General features: G+C 57.2%; 1 protein-coding gene across 2 annotated transcripts in view; it reads right to left on the bottom strand.

Moving 5' to 3' along the window:
- The window catches only part of FRMD5 (FERM domain containing 5), a gene marked incomplete at its 5' end in the record, with an annotated part of 58,519 nt that extends 57,366 nt beyond the window's left edge, over positions 1–1,153 (bottom strand). For both annotated transcript variants that reach the window (XM_084213930.1, XM_084213931.1), the window contains one exon: positions 1,052–1,153. In XM_084213930.1, the coding sequence (XP_084070056.1) occupies positions 1,052–1,153 (102 nt within the window). The remainder of the gene's footprint in view (positions 1–1,051) is intronic.
- Between the last annotated feature and the right edge of the window lie 16,747 nt (positions 1,154–17,900).

Raw genomic sequence — 17,900 nt, 5'->3', positions numbered from 1 at the left:
TCGCCCACGGGCTGGGCTGGGGCCAGCCGCCTCCAGCAGCAATCCCCGCGCGTGCGGCTCCGCACAGGTTTTTGTGAGCTCCCTTGCAAGGATGATGCTGACGGCAGGAATGAAGCGCAGGAGCAGCCGGAGCCAGGGATGCTTCTCTCAGCCCCCGGTCACACGGTCCCGGTACCGGACTCGCTCCAGTGGAGCCCGGGAGTGCGTTTCCCTAGTTTTCAGCAATACGACGCATCCCACGACATCTGCGCGCTGAGCGATGTCCCTCGCAGCCCTGGCAGCACAGGGACACCGGCTGAGGGGCGACGGCGACGGCCCCGACCACGGGTCCCGGTCCCGGTCCCTCCCGGCACGGGGGCGCAGGGGGCGGCGGACGCGCGCCCGTCCCCGCCGCTCCGGACGATTACAAAACCCGAGCGCTCATCACGGCGAGCCGAGCGCTACCGGGGGAGGCAGAGCGGGCACCCGGCCGCGGCGGGGCCGGCAGGGTCCGTCCCCGCCAGCAGCACCCCCGCAGCATCCCTGCCCCGCGGGTCCCTGCGCCGCCGTGCCCCGCTGCAGCCCCCGTACTCCGGTTCGCACCCACGTCCTCCCCGCGCTGCGCGCAGATCCGCGCCCGGCAGCGGAGGGCTCGCCCCGAGCGGCTCCGCGGGGCACGGCCGCGGCTCCCCGGCCCCGGGGCGGCCGTGCCTGGCTGCCCCTGCCCCGCTCCGGCTCCGGCTGCGCTCCGGGTGCTGCGGGCATCGCCGCGCCGGGGGCAGGCGGGCGGCTCTCGGCGCCATCCCCGCACCCCTCCGCGGCTGGGGGGTCGCAGGCGGCGGGGCTCAGCCCCGGGGCTCTCCCCGCCGCCGGCAGCCGCGGCTCCGGTGGCCGCCCGAGAGCCGGGGGGAGGCGGGCGGCGGGAGCGGGGGGGCCGCCTTTGTTGGCGGCGCGGGGCAGCACCGGGCCGCCCCCGCCGCTCCGCTCCTTTTGTCTGCCGGGGCCGGCGGCAGCGCGGCGGCTGCGGGGGCAGCGCGGCCCCGGTGCCGGTGCCGGCGGCGCGGAGGCTGACCTGGATGGTGCAGGTGTACTCGCTGTCGTCCAGCAGCCGCACGGTGCAGTTGTACTCGCGGTCCAGGTTCCTGCTGCTGCCACTCATCCACCTGCTCAGCATCTTCCCGGGGCGCGGGGCGGCGGGCGCTGCCGGAGCCCGGGCTCACATCCCGCTGCCGGCGCGCTGCGGGGCGGTGCGGGGCGGCGCGGGGCGGGGCTGTGGGCGCGCCCCCCGCCCGGCTCGGCCCGGCCCTGCCCCCGCTGCGGGCGGCGCGGAGCGGAGCGGAGCGGAGCGCGGTGCCCGTGCCCGTGCCCTGCCCGGGCCGCGGCGCTCGGCGGGCGGGTAGGAGGCCGGGCCCGGGGGTCGCCCGGCGCCGGCTGCGGGGGCCAATCTCGGCGCGGCGGCGGTGACGGGCTCCGCCGCAAACCAATGCGGCACGGGCGGCACGGCCCCGCCGCCTCCGCCGGGAGCCCCGCGCGGGAGGGAGCGGCGGGAGCGGGGGGCGGCACCGCGGGCACCGGGCACCCGGGGCTCCGCCGCAGGTGTCCGCACCGCTGCCCGCTGCCCGCAGCCCGGCGCCCACCGAGGGGCTCCCCCGCAGCGGGCGCAGCGGGTCGGGACAGAGCGGGGTGCCCCCCAGTTCGGTGGCACCGAGCATTGCCGGCGATGTCCAGCGGGGTCGGACGTGTGGCAGGGGGTACCCGCGACCCAGACCCCCGATCAGAGGGGCGGGGGCTGCCCCAGGGACTCTGCGTCCCCAGGTACAGCAGGTGGCTGGGCGTGACCCAGCTGGCCCACGGTCCCTGCCAAAGGGCCAACCTGTGCCCAGCTCTCTTGTCAGAGCCCAATTCCATTACTCGGCTGGGATCCCCATGGAGGGTTGGCAGCTGCCGTGGTCCTTCCAGCAGAGCCAGCCAAAGGGCCAACGTGGCCCCCAGGATGTGAGCTTGTCGCTTGTGCTCATTTCTCATGGAAGGAAACCTTTAAATCTCTGGCTTTTGGACAAAATGGACTCCAAGAGCCATCAGTGCTGACGGGATGCAGCTGGTGCTGCTCTGAGGCTGTCAAGTACCTGGTGGCAGCATCAGCATCATCCAGGGAGGATGGGAATCCTGCAGCCCCAGCCATGCCCCTGCCTGGGTGTCACACTCCCCAGGGCCCCGCTGAGAGGTTCAGCAGTGCTCCCCACAGCACCCTGGTTCCACACACACCCACAAATACCCAGATCAAGCAGGCCACAGTGAGGACTCTGTTAAGCTGTCCCCAGTCTCTCGCTGCACCACAGGCCCTGTTCCATCTGCACCTTTCTGGCTCAGCTCCCCTCTGCCTGGAGCCTCACCTTTGTCCCCCTGCTGCATTCCCAGGCTGCAGGGCAGCTCCCAGCCTCCCCCAGGACCCCCAGCCTCCATGGACCACAGCTGTCCAGCCTCTCCCCACACTCCCTCTGCCCCAGCTTTGCCTGCTCCCTGCCTTCCCAGCCAGAAAGGTGCTTTACAGAGCCAAACTCCTCACCTTCCCCAGCTGCTCCCAGCGGCCCTTCCAGATCGCTGCTGCCTGCAGGGCAGTGTCTCCCTGCACAGCTGCCCTCAGGCCAGCGGCTCTCCAGGCTCTCCCATCCCTGACCCTCCAGTGTGTGGGGTTGGGATCCTTCAGGATGCTGTGGGTCAAGGGTTACCTCCTGATAGGTGATGAGAAACGAGCCTCTCCCAGCCTGTGGCCCCATCCCCAGCCGGACAGGCTGTGCGAGGGCTGCCTGTCAGGCTGGGCACCCCTGTGACCCTTGTGCCCATGGAGGGAGCACCGAGGCCCAGGCTTGGTTATCTCAGTGTCCAACAGGCCCTGAATCCAAAGTCCAGTTTAGGCAAAGGACAGAGCGGGAACACGCGGTTGCGGCAGCAGTGCTGCAGCCCTGGGGAGGACACTACCCTGCAGCAAACATGTCAGCAGAGCCAGGCCCTGGCCTGTGTGGGCTCTGCTGGAGGCTGGATCCTGCAGCTCCCGGGACCAGGGGCTGTGCCCAGCACGTTGTCAGGGGCGTGCTGCCGAGCCCGAACAACAAGGGCGCTTTTCACAGCCACGGCCCCGCTCCTGAACCATCTGGGCACTTGTACAAAGATGCTTGTATTCACCAAAGTAGCTGCTACTTTGTCATGGATCCCACTCTGCATAAATTGTTCATCTGCCTCCCAGCTCCCCTCTGGCCCAGCTGAGCGCTGCTGAAGAATGGGATCTGGGCGCTGGCAGGTGCTGCTTTCAGCGAGCAGCCGGGGCTGAGCCAGCTGAGCAGTTTAATGAGCGATCTCTGACGGCAGCCCGGCTGTGCCGAGCCTCTGCCGAGCCACGGCCCCGCCGCAACTTTGTTCCCGCACCCGGGGAACGCTTTTGTTGAGGTTGCCGTTTTCTGCCTTTTTTCCCCGAGGCTGCTCGCTGAGGCAGCCCAGGCACCCCTCGGCTGAGCTCACCCCCCTCTGCTGCCTCTGGCTCGTCCTCGACACGGGGAACAGCTCTGGAGCCCGACAGCTCCACGCTCCACTCTCAAAATACCTGACAAGGTTTCCACAGAGCGTATCAAAGGCTGGCAGATGCCTTTATAAAAGTACTCTCTGTTTGCAGCTTTGATCGACAAGAATGAGCTTTTCATGAGTAACGTCTTCTTCTTTCCCCTTTAATAATTTATACTGTAAATCCTACAAATTCTCCCGATTTGGATTCTCTGTTACTTGCAGTTTTGAGCTAAAAAATTCAAAATGCAGCTTTCCAAAAGTAAAGTGAATTCTTAGATGTTTGTTTTCCAGCAGGTTAAATTTCACTAAGAGAGCTGCACAGGCTGCCCAGAGAAGTTGTGTCTGCCAGATCCCTTGAAATGTTCCAGCTCCTGGATAGGGACTGGGGCAGCCTGGGATAGTGGAAGGTGCCCCTGCCCATGGCAGGGGGTGGGATGAGATGAGATTTAAGGTCCCTTCCAACCCAAACCCTTCCAGGATTCTGTGATTCTGTGCATTTAATAGCAAATATCACTCCTTATCTATTCTGTACGTAATCCATGCATTTCTCATCCATTACAACACGTCACCCACAGGTAGCTGTAGCTTTGAGAGCAGAGCAGCTCTGTCTGAGCTGAGAACAAGATGTGGGTGCTGCCCAGGTAAGGCTGGAGCAGGGCCTGGGGATGCCAGGTTCTGGCTCAGGGGCCTGGCTGGAGACCCCAGCCAGCAGGCACAGGGGTCCAGGATGGCTGCTCATCCCTGAATGATGCAAATGCTGTAGACAGTAACTACATCCTGCGCTGAAATGACCAAAGCACAGCCCTCTGCTCCCGGGGGCACTCCCTGTTTGAGTGCAGCCTGCTCTGCTTGGACACATTCAGCATTTCCTGGAGCTGAGAGCAGGGCTGTCAGCTCTGCTCTGCCTTTCACAGCTACCTGCGTCTGAAATTATATAAACCCACTGTTCTCAGCTCCGAGCTCTGGCACGGGCCAGCGCTGGCTGGACGAGATGTCACAGCGGGGCCCAGCTCTCAGGGCTTGCACGTAATTCAAGTGGTCAACAGCGCTGTCAGCGTTCCCATCAGCCTTCCAAAGCAGCTGGCTTCATCCCTGGGCAGCTCTCCGGGCTGCCTCACCCATCATTCACCACCTCACGTTTGCTCTCAGCTTCCTGTGCACTGAGAATCGACAGGAACAAAGCCCAGATTCTCTCTTAGTCCTTAATTACTTTTTTTTCTGATGAAAAGGTTTGGGAAAGAAGAGTGAACCCCTTCTCGAGAGAGGTTCACCTGGGCTCCTCCCCCTGTACCTGCCCTGGATCTGGAATCAATGTCTGTCACCTCTCAGTGCAATATTTCCCTACAATAATGAATAGTTATACTGCCATGGTGAGGCACTCAGCCTGGCCCTGGGCCAGTGTGAGCACTGCAGCCTGGTTCCAGACAGGAGATCTTTCCAGGGGGTGCAGCAGCAGGAGTTCTGCCACCAGCTGGTGTTTGGGGAGTGTGGGAGCCCTTCAGCGAGGGTTAGTGCATCCTTCACCCTCAGCTGGGCACTGATGGCCACGGGGAACACTTGGACCAGCAGCTGAGTTGTCTCCTCCTGCCAAATGAGGTCAATAAGTTGCAGTTATTTAGGCTCAGACACTGCCCCTCAGACACAGAAAAGGAGGCAAGGAAAGGAGGAGACAAAGTGAGAGAGAAAGAGAAGAGAAGGGGGATGAGAGGAGAAGAGGGTGATGAGGATGGAAGTCAAGTGTAAGAGGGCCAGGAGTGAAAGGAGCTGCTGGAACCATCTCAGCAACATCCCCACGTGTACCCACAGGGGAATAAGCTGGAGCATCCAGCTTCTCGACTGCCAGGCATGTAAAATTTTAACCATAATTTGCAATTATAACCAGAGGATAAGATTTCAGCCTATTAAGAGGAGGTGGGAACCTGCAGGGCGATGCACATTAATTACTGCTGACATCCAGGGACAGGCTCATTAGACAGAGGCTCCTTCAGTTCCAGCACACAACTTCTGGCTTGAGGCAGATATTCCAGGGTGTAATTATAGAGCCTGTGCTGCTGGGCAGGTCAGAGGAGCTGACCACATCCACCTCTGCATTCCCCTGCAGCTGCAGGGAACAGAGAGGCTCTCGGGATGGGGAAGGGGAAGGGGCTGGGGAGAGCCCAGCAAGGAGCAGGGGCAGAGCTCAGGGCCTGGAGGGACAGGACACAGGGAGCGGCTCCCACTGCCAGAGGGCAGGGATGGACGGGATACTGGGCAGGAATTGTTCCCTGGCAGGGTGGGCAGGCCCTGGCACAGGGTGCCCAGAGCAGCTGGGGCTGCCCCTGGATCCCTGGCAGTGCCCCAGGCCAGGCTGGACACTGGGGCTGGAGCAGTTGGGACAGTGGGAGGTGTCCCTGCCATGGCAGGGTGGCACTGGATGAGCCTTAAGGTCCCTTCCCACCCAAACCATTCCAGGATTCTATCATTCCATTATTGCACCAAATAACTCCAGACTAAGGCTTGTAATTGCCTGGTTTTACTCTGAAATACAGCAGAGACACTTAGACACAGGACACTGACTGTGTTACTGTTCAGGTCAGGAATTCTTCACCCCAGCCCCTTTCCCTGCAGGCAGAGCTGACCAGGTGAGGTAGGACCAGCTTTGCTCTGTGAGCTGATCAGGGGTGCAGGACCAGCTTGCTCTGTGAGCTGATCAGGTGAGGTAGGACCAGCTTTGCTCTGTGAGCTGATCAGGTGAGGTAGGACCAGCTTTGCCCTGTGAGCTGACCAGGGGTGCAGGACCAGCTTTGCTCTGTGAGCTGCTCAGGGGTGCAGGACCAGCTTTGCTCTGTGAGCTGCTCAGGGGTGCAGGACCAGCTTTGCTCTGTGAGCTGATCAGGGGTGCAGGACCAGCTTTGCTCTGTGAGCTGACCAGGTGAGGTAGGACCAGCTTTGCTCTGTGAGCTGATCAGGGGTGCAGGACCCTCTTTGCTCCGTGTGCTCACAGCAGTCTCCCCTTTGGAGGCTCCATGCCTGTGCCTGCCTGGGTGGGGCACAGGGCCTTCTCCTCTCCCCAGGTCCCTCCCTGAGTTGCAGATGTACCTCAGCAGTCCCTAAAAAGCGCAAATCCAACTTCCAGCCTCCTCGGGTGCTCACAGAGGTAACGCTGAAAGACGCTCTCGGCAGTTTTGTGCCAGCAAGATAAGCTCTGGTTTATATTTAGGGAATGCAACCAGGGAATAGCTCTGAATCCAGCTCAGAAATCCATTTAAAACACTCCCATAATTCTATTTACAGACTGTTTCTGTAAATGTTGTAACAGGCTGAGAGGAGGGCATCTCTGTATTTCTCTGCCTCTGGGGACTCTGCTGTGGACTGGGGGGTCACAAAAGCACATTGCTGGGGTCCTGTGTGCCCAGCACAACCAGGGAAGCTCTGCCATGACCCACAACTGGGCACCAGCATCCAGCACTTGTGTTTCCTTCATGATTCTCGTGATATTTAGTGGTGTTTTTCTCAAAGTCCCACTTCCTGCTCTTCATGAAAAGTAATCACGGACTCTGTTAAAAAAAAAAGAAAAAAATCTCTCTGCTGATTGTCAAAGAAGGCTGGAAAATGTGAGAGGCAGATGGCCCAGAGGGTGCTCAGCAGGGGTCACAGATAAGACAGCAGGAGCAGCAGCCCTGGGGTTTTCACTCTCCATCCCAGGCTTTGCACCCCTGGCTCCTGATTTTCAGGCTTGCATTTGCTAATGCTGTCCCTGAGGTGTGTGCAGGAATCTAACTGCAAATAAAGACTTCATTTACATTGATGCTTGAAGGATGCTTGAAGGACTTGGGCACCTAATCCTACAAGATCTGGGCTCCCAATCCTGCAAGGTCTGGGCCCCAAGTCTGTTCAGCTTGGCTGAAGCCCCATCCTTTAAGTGCCCAGGGGGGCCCTTATGTGTGTGGGGCTCTTGTCCTGCCACCTCCTGGGGCACCAGTGGGCACCAGAAGGCAGCAGAAAAGCCCTGCCAGCTAAAGCCAGCATCCAAACAGCACAAAATGAGTGGGAGGGTGATAGGAGGCCACAGGCACCGCAGGAATCCAGGTGGCATTTCACTGCAGGGAAGGTGGCCACAAGCGACAATCCTTGGATTTAATTTGGATTTAATTTGATTTAATGAAAACCACTCCTGGCATCTTGGCTTTGGCCTCTGCCCAATGCCTGCCCTGGTTGGAGGGGCTGGGGGGGAGCAGCCCTGGCTCCTGGCACATGGAGCTGCCCCGGGCAGGGCGGGGCAGGGCGGGGCAGGGCGGGGCAGGACTGGGGACAGCACTGCCCCACCCACCTGCCAGAGCACCCAGCACCCATTTTGCCACAGGGAAGCCTCGTTGCTCAGGTCTGAGGGATGTCCAAACAGTGTTTGACAGGGGAGGGACATCACCCTCAGCATCCCAAACCCAGCGCTCAGGCACCACGGGAAACACATTTGCCTGGAGGTGTTCCAGGCAGTGGGCATTGCTTTCCTTAACTTACTTTTATTTTTCTCTTAAATATGTTTAAAATTACTTTCTTCAAAATATTTCTTGCAGAACCCTGTTGTCTGAGCAATGGACTCCCGGGATGCTGCTACAGCTACAACATCCAGAGGCTGAGTTGGATATTTACTGCTCTATTATCTTCGTTCTGTATCCAGACTTTTGGGCAATTGTAGCCACGAGAGAACAGCAAAGACAATAACTTGGGCATCTGCAGACACGTCATGAGGCTGCCAGCAGGGAGTGGATAATCCCTGGCACTTCAGAGGGATGAGCATTCACTGCACATTTCGGGTGGAGGGGGTGGAGGGCTGTGCAGGGGCCCCTGGCAGGGCAGGGGTGCACTGGGACACTCACCTTGGGTGTCTCCCAGTGCTCCTCATCCCTCTGCCCTTTTGGGAACACAGGGACCGTGGAGCCCCCTTCCTCTGAGCCCAGCAAGGCCATCCAGCACTGCCACGGCTCCCAGTCTGCCCCAGTCACCCGTTTCTATGGATCAGTCCCTGGACAGCCAGCCCAGAGGTGATGGCCACTTGTCTCCCAGGAAATGGCCTTTTCTGCTGCAAACAGATGCTTTGTACAGGATAAGGAATTATGAGGAAAGAGATGCATTCCAAAGGGTGCTCCTGGTGGGAGAGGAGGAGGAATGAAAGCCGTGGAGCTGCAGCAGGGCTGACCTCAGGCGTGGGGCAACAAATGAAACCTTCCCTTTCTTGCAGGAACCCTGGGAATTGGGCTTCTGCTTTGTTTGGATATGTTTTTTCCTCTCTGCAACGCTACCCTTTATTTAGAGTCAATATGAAATCCTCTCATCCCCCTGGATTCCTGAGAGCTGTCTGGGAGCCGGAGCCTCTGCCGAGCTGCAGACAAGAAATTAAAAAGTAGGGATGTGCAGAAGAACTGCGAGAGCTCCTGTAGCTGAAAGCACCCTGGTGGAAGCACATTTAGGAAAACAACTGGCATCTGTATGAGCTGGAAGGAAAGCAGCCCCTTTAAACCCACCAGCAAACACAGACATTCAATGGGCAGGTTGGTGAACAGAGGTCAGGTTTTTATGCACTTCTTGTTTCTAATGAGCTGAATTAGGAACAGAGAGACTGGGGAGAAAACAGAGAGGGAAGAAAACTGACGAAAAAAGCCATTGATGTGAAATAGCCACAATCAGGAACACCAGAATCTAAAAAGAGGGAGCTGACCCAGTGCTGTTGATTTTGAATACACCTTTGAATGCAGGGGGAAATCAGAAAGAAAGTGCTGATGCTGTAGTGAAAATCAAGCAGACTGGCAGATTTCCAGAGAGGAAAAGTAATGGAAAAACCGAGACAGAGTTAAGGGACAAAAATACAGCTGTTGCTAATACAGTTTTATAGACAGTAGATTCTGTCAAATAAATGTGCTTCCACTGCTTGATAAGATCACAGGTCAGTGAAATTCATAGAATCAAGAGAACCCAGAATAGTTCGGGCTGGAAGGGATTTAAAGCCTGTCCAGATCCACCCCTGCCATGGCAGGGACACCTTCCCCTGTCCCAGGTGCTCCAGCCCCAGTGTCCAGCCTGGCCTTGGGCACTGCCAGGGATCCAGGGGCAGCCCCAGCTGCTCTGGGCACCTGTGCCAGGGAGGAATCTGATCCCAATAGCCCATCTCACCCTGCCCTCAGGCAGTTTGCGGTGCAGATGTGCCCCAGCACGGGGGTGGCAGGACGAGCTCAGCCCCAGGGTGGGGTGGGGTGGCACTGGCAGCTGGCAGAGCTGTGCCATGCCTGTGGCACAGCACCACCAGCACACCCGGCCTGTGCAGGGGCTCGCCAGGGACTGGGGATAATTTTTTTCTAATCTGCAGATTGTTAGCAAATGCAAGATCACTGCTGATAAAACATATGGGTGATTAAGAGCCTGGCAGGAGAGTCACTAACAAGGAAGAGCAGCTGAGGCACACAGTGCTCCCAAACACTCCACTCATCCAGAGAGGCTTTAATGAAGCTGGAATAAAGCTGGAGATGGGAGTGCAGGACCTTGGCCATGCCCAGGCACTGGGCCATGCTGAGGGTTCTGGAGGTTGCTCCTAGAAAGCCCTGGGAGAGCATGGGGGGAGAAACATCGCACCAGGAGCATCCAGGGTGTGCCCTGGCAAACAAAGCCAGCAGCCAGAAGAGCAGGGCAGTGAATTTGCCCATGGAAAATTCAATTACCCGGTGTTTAGACTTACCCTGGAGATCTGCATTCAGGTTTGGTGTTTGAGTGCTTAACAGAGATGTGCAGCAAGTGCAGAGAGAATGAGTAAAATCCCTGAGAGGCTGCAAAAACACCCCACGAGCTCCATCTGCTTAACTTCATGGAATGCTGAGAGCTGCCTTTATTGAAGAGTGTAAATATCTTTATGGTAAGGAAAGCACCTGATGGTGCTTTTGTTTCACACAGAAAGGCAGAGATGGTGCCAGCAGAGAAGCTGAGACTTGGGGCTCACATGCCAGGCCACCCTTGGGATGGGTGACTCCCCACACCCCTAAATCCCCTTCCTACAAAATGTGACTCTCAGCAGCACAGGATCCTGCCCACGGACCACCACAGCCTGCAGACGAGCCTCCTCTGCTAATTCTCCCTGGCCCTGAACCTGCAGCTGGTTTGGAGCCTGGAAACAAATCTCTAAAAGTGCTTCTTCAAAAAGCAGAGAGGGAAGATGAAAGTGAGAGGAGTTAAAAACGAGATAAAGGCTTGGAAAGCAAATAGCAATTAACCTCCCTGCTCTGAAATCCTGGCTTCCAGAGCTGGGAACATTGCACTGGGAGGGGAGCAGCCCCTGCTGTGGCTGGGCTGGGCTGGAGAGGCACCAGGGATGGCACCAGGGATGGCACAGCCCTGCTGGGATGGGGCTGGGCTGGGGGACAGCAGGGATGGCACCAGGGATGGCACAGCCCTGCTGGGATGGGGCTGGGCTGGGGGACAGCAGGGATGGCACCAGGGATGGCACAGCCCTGCCGGGATGGGGCTGGGGGACACCAGGGATGGCACCAGGGATGGCACAGCCCTGCTGGAATGGGGCTGGGGGGACATGGCTCAGGTCTGGCTGGGACAGAAGGCAGCTGGGAACAGCAGGGTGGGAGTGCAGCCTCAGAACACCCCAGGTGGGACCCTGGCCTCAGGGTCACTGCTCAGCTCCCACCACCCCTGACCCGCCGGGCACGGACAGAGCTGTGGCCGCATTCCCCCTGCCCAGCACAAACAGGGCACGGCCCCCAGCCCGAGACAGCAGCAATCCAGAGAAGAGCTGCCAGCATCCCTCAGGAGTGGGAATACTCATAAATATGGAGTGGAAATTAGCTCAGGCGATAGCAGAGCAGCTCCTGGCACAGCCATTGCCATGGTACCTGTCAGCAGCTCGGCATTGTTTCACACGTCCCACTGCTCTGAAAGGAGCTTTTTTGAGCAGCAGCATTTGAAAACTGAGCAATGAAGGTAATGGTTGTGGCACCCCTAACCCCAGCGAACTCGGCGTGTTTGGGAACTGGATTAACTCAATATTTTCCAGTGTCCCCTCAGGAGCACTGACCATCCCAGCACACCTGCTGCTGCTGCTGCTTTATCACATCACAAATTATTTCAGAAGCAAGTGGGTCCCCTCTAACCTGGAGGTTTGCAACAGTGGCAAAATCAGGTTTTTACACCAAGAATGTGAGTTTCACCATCAGCGCAGTGCTTGTGTACCTGCCAGGCTCCCTCCACACCGGGGACATCCCCTGCTCTCCCAGGAGCTCACTGGGTGCTTCATAGAACACAGAATCCCAGGCTCACTGAGGCTGGAAAATCCCTCCCAGACCATGGAGTCCCAGCTGTGCCCAATGCCCACCTTGTCCCCCAGCTCTGAGTGCTGCCTCCAGGAATTCCTTGGACACCTGCAGGGATGGGCGCTCCAAACCTCCCTGGGCAGCCCCGGCCAACACCTGATCACCCTTCCCATGGAGAAATTCCTCCTGATGTCCAACCTGAGCCTCCTCTGGCCCAGCCTGAGGCTTGCCTGTTGTCCCTTGTTCCCTGGGACCAGAGCCTGACCCCACATGGCTATAGAGAATTAGAATAATTAGAATAATTGTACCAAGAGGTTACAATCATAAGAGTTTTTACCACCAGCCTCTGACCCCTTGTCGCAGTGCTGCCGTGGCTGAGGCTGTTTCTGGAAGCCCAGAGCTGCTGGGCTCGGCCCCACTCGGGGTCCGGAGGGGCAGGACCCCCGGGGAAGGGCTGGGGACCAAGCCCCTGTTCTGGCCAGGGGCCAGGGACAGCTGGCACACACTTCCAGCAGCACCACAGCCCCGCCAGCCCAGCAGCTCCCAGTGCAGCAACGTGCCAAGGGAAAAGGCAGCGTTCCCATGGGAACGGAAAGTGCTGACATTTCCAAACTAAAAAAAGAAAGAAGCAGCAAACTACGTGCTCAGCAGGATGCCGTGGACGTGGCTGAGGGGGATATGCGCTGCCTTGCCCCTCTCCCGGGCTCCAAGGTAAGAAACCTCTAAAGCAGCTCACGGCAGAGCCCTGGCTCAGCTCAGAGCCACGAGGCAAAGTTCTGTCTACCTGCTCTGGGTGTTTCAGTTCAGGCCAATTGCCTGCAAGATTAATTTTCGTGCAGGGATGTGTCGTGCAGCCTTTACCTGAAACCACATTAAAGGAGACGGAGCGTCCACGTGAACTCCTGCTGAGGCATTTATCTCCCTCATGCAAAATGATTGAGATAAATAAGGCAAATTAAACTGCCATATCGTTGTAGCTAAATTATTTGTAATGGCACCACGAAACGTACTGGCTGCATGGTAATTAAGTGTCCTGGAGAACGGGGTGGAAGAGCCTTAGCTCAGAGAGATGTTTCTCTCTCTGTCAGATCGAAGTGACGTTAGCAGTGGATGGGGAGGCTGGCGCTGGGCACCCATCTCCCCAGCTCTGCCCCGGATGCAGCCGGGCCCTGACAGCCTGGCAGAGGTGCTGCCATCCCAGCTCTTCTCTGTGGCACATCCTTGCCACTTAAAACCTGGTTTTTTGCAGAATGAAGAAGAGAAGCTCGTGATGATGTTGGTTGTTCACTCTGCTCACTCCCATCCATCCCACGGCACGGAGCATGGGAGGGCAGAGAGGAGAAGCCTGGTCCAGGGGAGGGGGCTGTGAGTGCCTGGAAAGCAGCCTGGGGAGGGGAAGAGAAACAAACAGGCTTTACCAAATGTTTCTGACAGAGTGAACAGAAATAGCAAACTATTAATGTCATCATTTAGGAATATCAAAAAGTGCCAGTTCTTGTGATCAGGGAGCAATTTCAAATGGAAGGTCGTGCTGCCAGCTGGAAGAGTGACCTGCAGGACCCAAAGGCTCCCATGATGAACTACCATGCACCCCACCTGAAGATCTGAATCCTGCAGAAAAACACACTAATGCTCTGATCACCAGAGGGGGATCTCCCAGGAAAAGGCAAAGAAAATGAGACCGAAATGCCCAATTTTTTCCTTGAGGACTCACAGTACAGCTAAAGCTCTGACCCTGAGAGCTGTGGGGTCAGAATTTCACCTTCAGAGCCCAGCAGACTCTGGCCTGGAGCACACCCCCACACCATTCCAAGTCTGTTTCCCTGGATGGTGCACGTGCAAACGCAAATATTTTTAGGTTCTTCTTCTCGCAAAACATTCAGGAATATTTCTACCCCTTCCCTGTGCTTTCTCTTGTACCTGTGCTGTCCCTGGGGCTGCTCCATCACGACATTGCCTTCTGGAAGGCAGAACCACTCCACGGAAGAAGCAGAAGAGGAGGGAGTGGTTTCCCAAGCAACAGTATCCAGGTGAGAGCAGGGCCCTCCCGCCTCATCCTGCTCCCGGTGGGCTCCTGGCGCAGGCTGGGCAGCCGGGACCCCTCCCGCTGCCGGGGAGATGCTGCGGGGGCAAATTACTCATCCACCGGGGAGAGGAGAAGGCTCAGCAGCCTGTGGGTGGCATCTGAGACTGCTGCTGTCGCCCAGGTGAGCCTGTGCTCGGAGCGGGGCGGCGGGGACACCTGAGAGCTCCCGAGCCCGGCCGCTGCGGAGCTGTGCGCTCCATCGCCCGGCCTGCCGGGGCTGCTGAACGGCGCCCGCGGCTTTATCCATGCACGGCTACGCCTAAAAAAGCATCGCCCGAACAAGGCAGGCGGCATCCCCTGGCAGGAGGGCACGGCCCCTGCTCCGGGGGGCTGAGCCGGAGCCGGGAGCCCCGGACGGCACCGGGACGGCGGCGGGGCCGCTCTCCCGCAGGAGCCGCACCTGGATCTCCGCAGCGCTCGTGATGCGCACGGTGAGTCAGGAGCGGCAGCTCCCTCCCTGCGAGACACTGACTCATCCCGCAGCTCCACGCGCTCCTGGCCACCGAGAGCTGACCTGCCTGTCCCTGGGGAAGGGAGCGAACGGAGCAGGAATTCCGCAGTATTTCAGGGGGGTCAGCAGAATAAAGAGTGAGGGTAAAGCCCCTCACGCCCGTTTCAAGCCCGTTGCTGGTGGCACTCGGATGGAACTCAGAGCAAGGAGCTCCAGAGCTGCCCTGCCCATTCTGGGGGGATGTTCACTCAGCCAGGAGGCTCCAGAGCCGGCCGGGGGTGCAGCAGAGGCACCAGCAGCCTCCCGCCTCCTCGGACCCTCGCCGTGACCCCGGCCAGCCCCTCCCACGGCAAAGCAATTCCTGGCAGCCTCCAGGGAGAATTAGGGACAGTGCTGGCATCCAGACACTGCCGGGTGAGGCAGTTTCCATCCCACTCCTGAGCGTTTCAGGGACAGGAGGATGAAACCTCCTGCAGTGCCTGCCGTGGGTGCCCAGAGCCCCAGAGCTCCAGCGAGGCCAAAGGAAATGCTTGGCCATGGATTTGCTGACCATGTTGATGGTGCTGGAGGAGACTGGATGAGTTCTTTTGTCTTCATCCTTTGGGTGCCCACACCCCCTGAGAGGGCTCCTGCCCGCTCTGGCAGCAGGGGATGGGTGCCCAGCAAACAGCATTCCTGAGGCTCAGCCCCTGGGCTGCTTCCCTGGGCCACTCTCATTAAACCTCTGCCTCGTTTGTTTGATTGGCTTCGTCTGTAACCCTCTTCTATTCCCAGAAGAACACAGGGAGCTGTTTTCTGCCGTTGCTTTCATGGCTCAGGGGCAGAGTTTCCAATCTGGAGTTGGAGAAGCAGATCCACTCCTCCTTCAGGAGGCTGAGGACAATCTGTTGAAGACAAATTGTTGAAGGCAATCTGTTCTTACCAAGGATGGCTTCCCAATGACAGGGAACATGCTTGTCACTGACGGTGTTTGCTCCACCGTTGGGTGTGTATTGGAAAAACAGGAATACAGGCAGGGCATGGGGATACAAGCCAGTCACAGGAGCAGACTGCAAGTCCTGATTCAGTTCTCTGAACTGCCATATGAATATTTCATAACAAGGCCAAAAAAACCCTATGCCAAACTATATGAAACTATTTTAAATTCCTCCACACAAAACCGGCCACAAAGGGGATTATAAAGGCAATTCCCCCCTTAACTGTGAACATTCTGCTCCTCAGAGTTTAATGAACTGTGCTATTTTAATGCACTTTTGAAGCACGTCATCCGTATTCTAGCCACTGACCTTTTCCTAATGCCCCTCAGACATCCAGCAAATAGGTTACATCTGTTCCTCCCAAAGCCAGGCGAGACGAGTGGGGACAGCATCTCCTGGGTTTGGAGTGGCACGGCCTCCCTGGCTGTCCAACACAGCCTGTGGGGCACAGCAGCCAGAGCCACGGAGCCACCAGAGCCCTCCTGCCCTGCCCGTGCCCTGCCCGCTCAGCCTGGCTGGAAACACGCATGACCAGGAGCAAACCTGAGATGCCCTCTTTCTTGTGTGGCCTTTTGTTTTGCAAAGAAAACCCTTTGCACAGGGTTAGGGTTATTTTTCCCCACTTGCACACATGCATCAAACCATTAATTACAGTATAACAGAAACAGGCAGTGGGAGATGTTTGGTGCCCATCAGCTGAAGGAATTAAAGCATTTATCAGTTTTGCTTTCACTCATGCTTGGATTTTTCTCACACCATTTAAGAGCATTAAAAAGCCATTAAAAAATGTCAAATAGATGCAAGAAGGGAAGTAATTCTGTTCTCATTTTTCACTGGAGACTGGAAATGCCTTGACTCTACTTCCATGTCCATCTCCACCAGCAGAGGAAAACTTCAGGCTGGAGTTCAAGCCCTGGCATTGTCTTATCACCATCCAGGGCTGTTTATTGTGGTCCCAAACTAGGCAAGGACACGCAGCCCAGGAGGCTGGGACAAACCTCATCTGCAGGTCAGGGAGGAGGCTGGAGCCCAGATTTACCCTCACGCACACAAACCCCACACATCCTGCAATTCTGCCAAATTTCATAAATGTGCTGTGACACAATGGTTACATCTGGGAGCTATTTCTGTAAGAAGCACGGCGCTAATGTGACCCTGTCTGCTCCAGAAACATGCTGGGCTGATGCACACAGCATCCACAGGCCACCCCAAAACACCCTCCTCAAAAACAACTGAGGCTCCAGCTCAGTGTCACCAGAGATGCAGGGTCCCTCGTGAGGCTCCAGAAGGGCTCCAGTTCCAGAGGTGATGCTCTGGCTTAGCCTGATTGGGATGGGGAATAAGATAAGCCTGGCCCAAGTCCTTTATATCCCTTCCATTGCCTCCCTCCATTGCTAAAGCAAGTCTTCATAAGAAGGGCAGACACATGCCAGCAGACTGCAAAAGTCAAATGAATATATGAATATTTATATAATAAACAATACAAATGGATATATTCATTTTGTATAATAAATTTTGTATGTTATTTTATATTTATTATCTTTTATATGAATGTAAATGAATATATTCACTTGCCAAGGAAGTAGTGGGAATGAAGTGAGCTTATGGGATCAGGCCCATTAGCAACAGCTTGATGCTGTTTCCAGGAAATCACAGTGTTTGGACAGGAAAGGCCTTGAGCCATGAAAAATATGGATTTTCTCGCAAAGCTCATGCTCTGGGCAGTTCAGTTTGCCGATATTGGCAGTGACCAGGTAAGAGGGGCAGAGGCAGGACCTGGGGTGTGGGAAAAGCAGAATCTACAGGTTCAGGGAGAGAAGCCAGCAGGGAGGGCAGTCAGCAGGACTTGTCCCCAGGGACTCTGCAGTTTGATTTACCCTCTGCGTGGTGCAGTGCAGGCCTGCTCCCACCAGGCACGGCCAGCTCTGACCCAGCTCAGTGACTAAATAAAGTGCTTATTTCTGGGCACTCTGCTCAGCACTTTCCCAGATCACAGGTGAGGAGCTCAGCGCTCGAGGGACAGGTCTGTAAGAGCCAGCCCGTAATAAATCCAGCACAATCAGATGCTGGAGGCACAGGCAGGGTGACAAGAGAGCAGTGACAGGCAGCGTCCCAGGGGAGCCCGCCGTGCCCCGGGCACAGTCCCAGCCTGAATCCAGCGCTCAGAGCTGCCTCTGCTCTCCCCTCCCCGAAGGCCTTGGCGTCCTCAGTGGGACACGGTAATTAAGCTGACACAGAAGAACACAACCCTTCTTCAAAGGGCTGGCAGATTGTTTGGGGATTTCTCCTGTAGCTGCACGGCTGCACTCAGGGGCAATATGAATACTGGAAAAGAAAAAAGGGAAAGGAAGGAGCAAGTAGAAATGGGAATGGCAGAAAAGAGGAAGCACAGAGGAGTGGGATAGAGACAGTGCAGGAAAGATAAAACCAAGACAGGAGGAAAATGCGTTGTCTTTGCAGGAAGTGAAGCAGAGAAAGGACTGATGGAGCACTCCCAGCCCTGCCTCTGCGCCAGCACAGCCTTCAGAGGAACGCAGCTGGCACCACGCTGGGCTGGGCCGCACTCT

The sequence above is a fragment of the Fringilla coelebs genome (assembly GCF_963513975.1).
Source record: "Fringilla coelebs genome assembly, chromosome: 12".
NCBI lineage: Eukaryota > Metazoa > Chordata > Aves > Passeriformes > Fringillidae > Fringilla > Fringilla coelebs.
The sequence above is the reverse complement of the archived record's forward strand: the minus strand, read 5'-3'. Positions and strand labels throughout refer to the sequence as shown.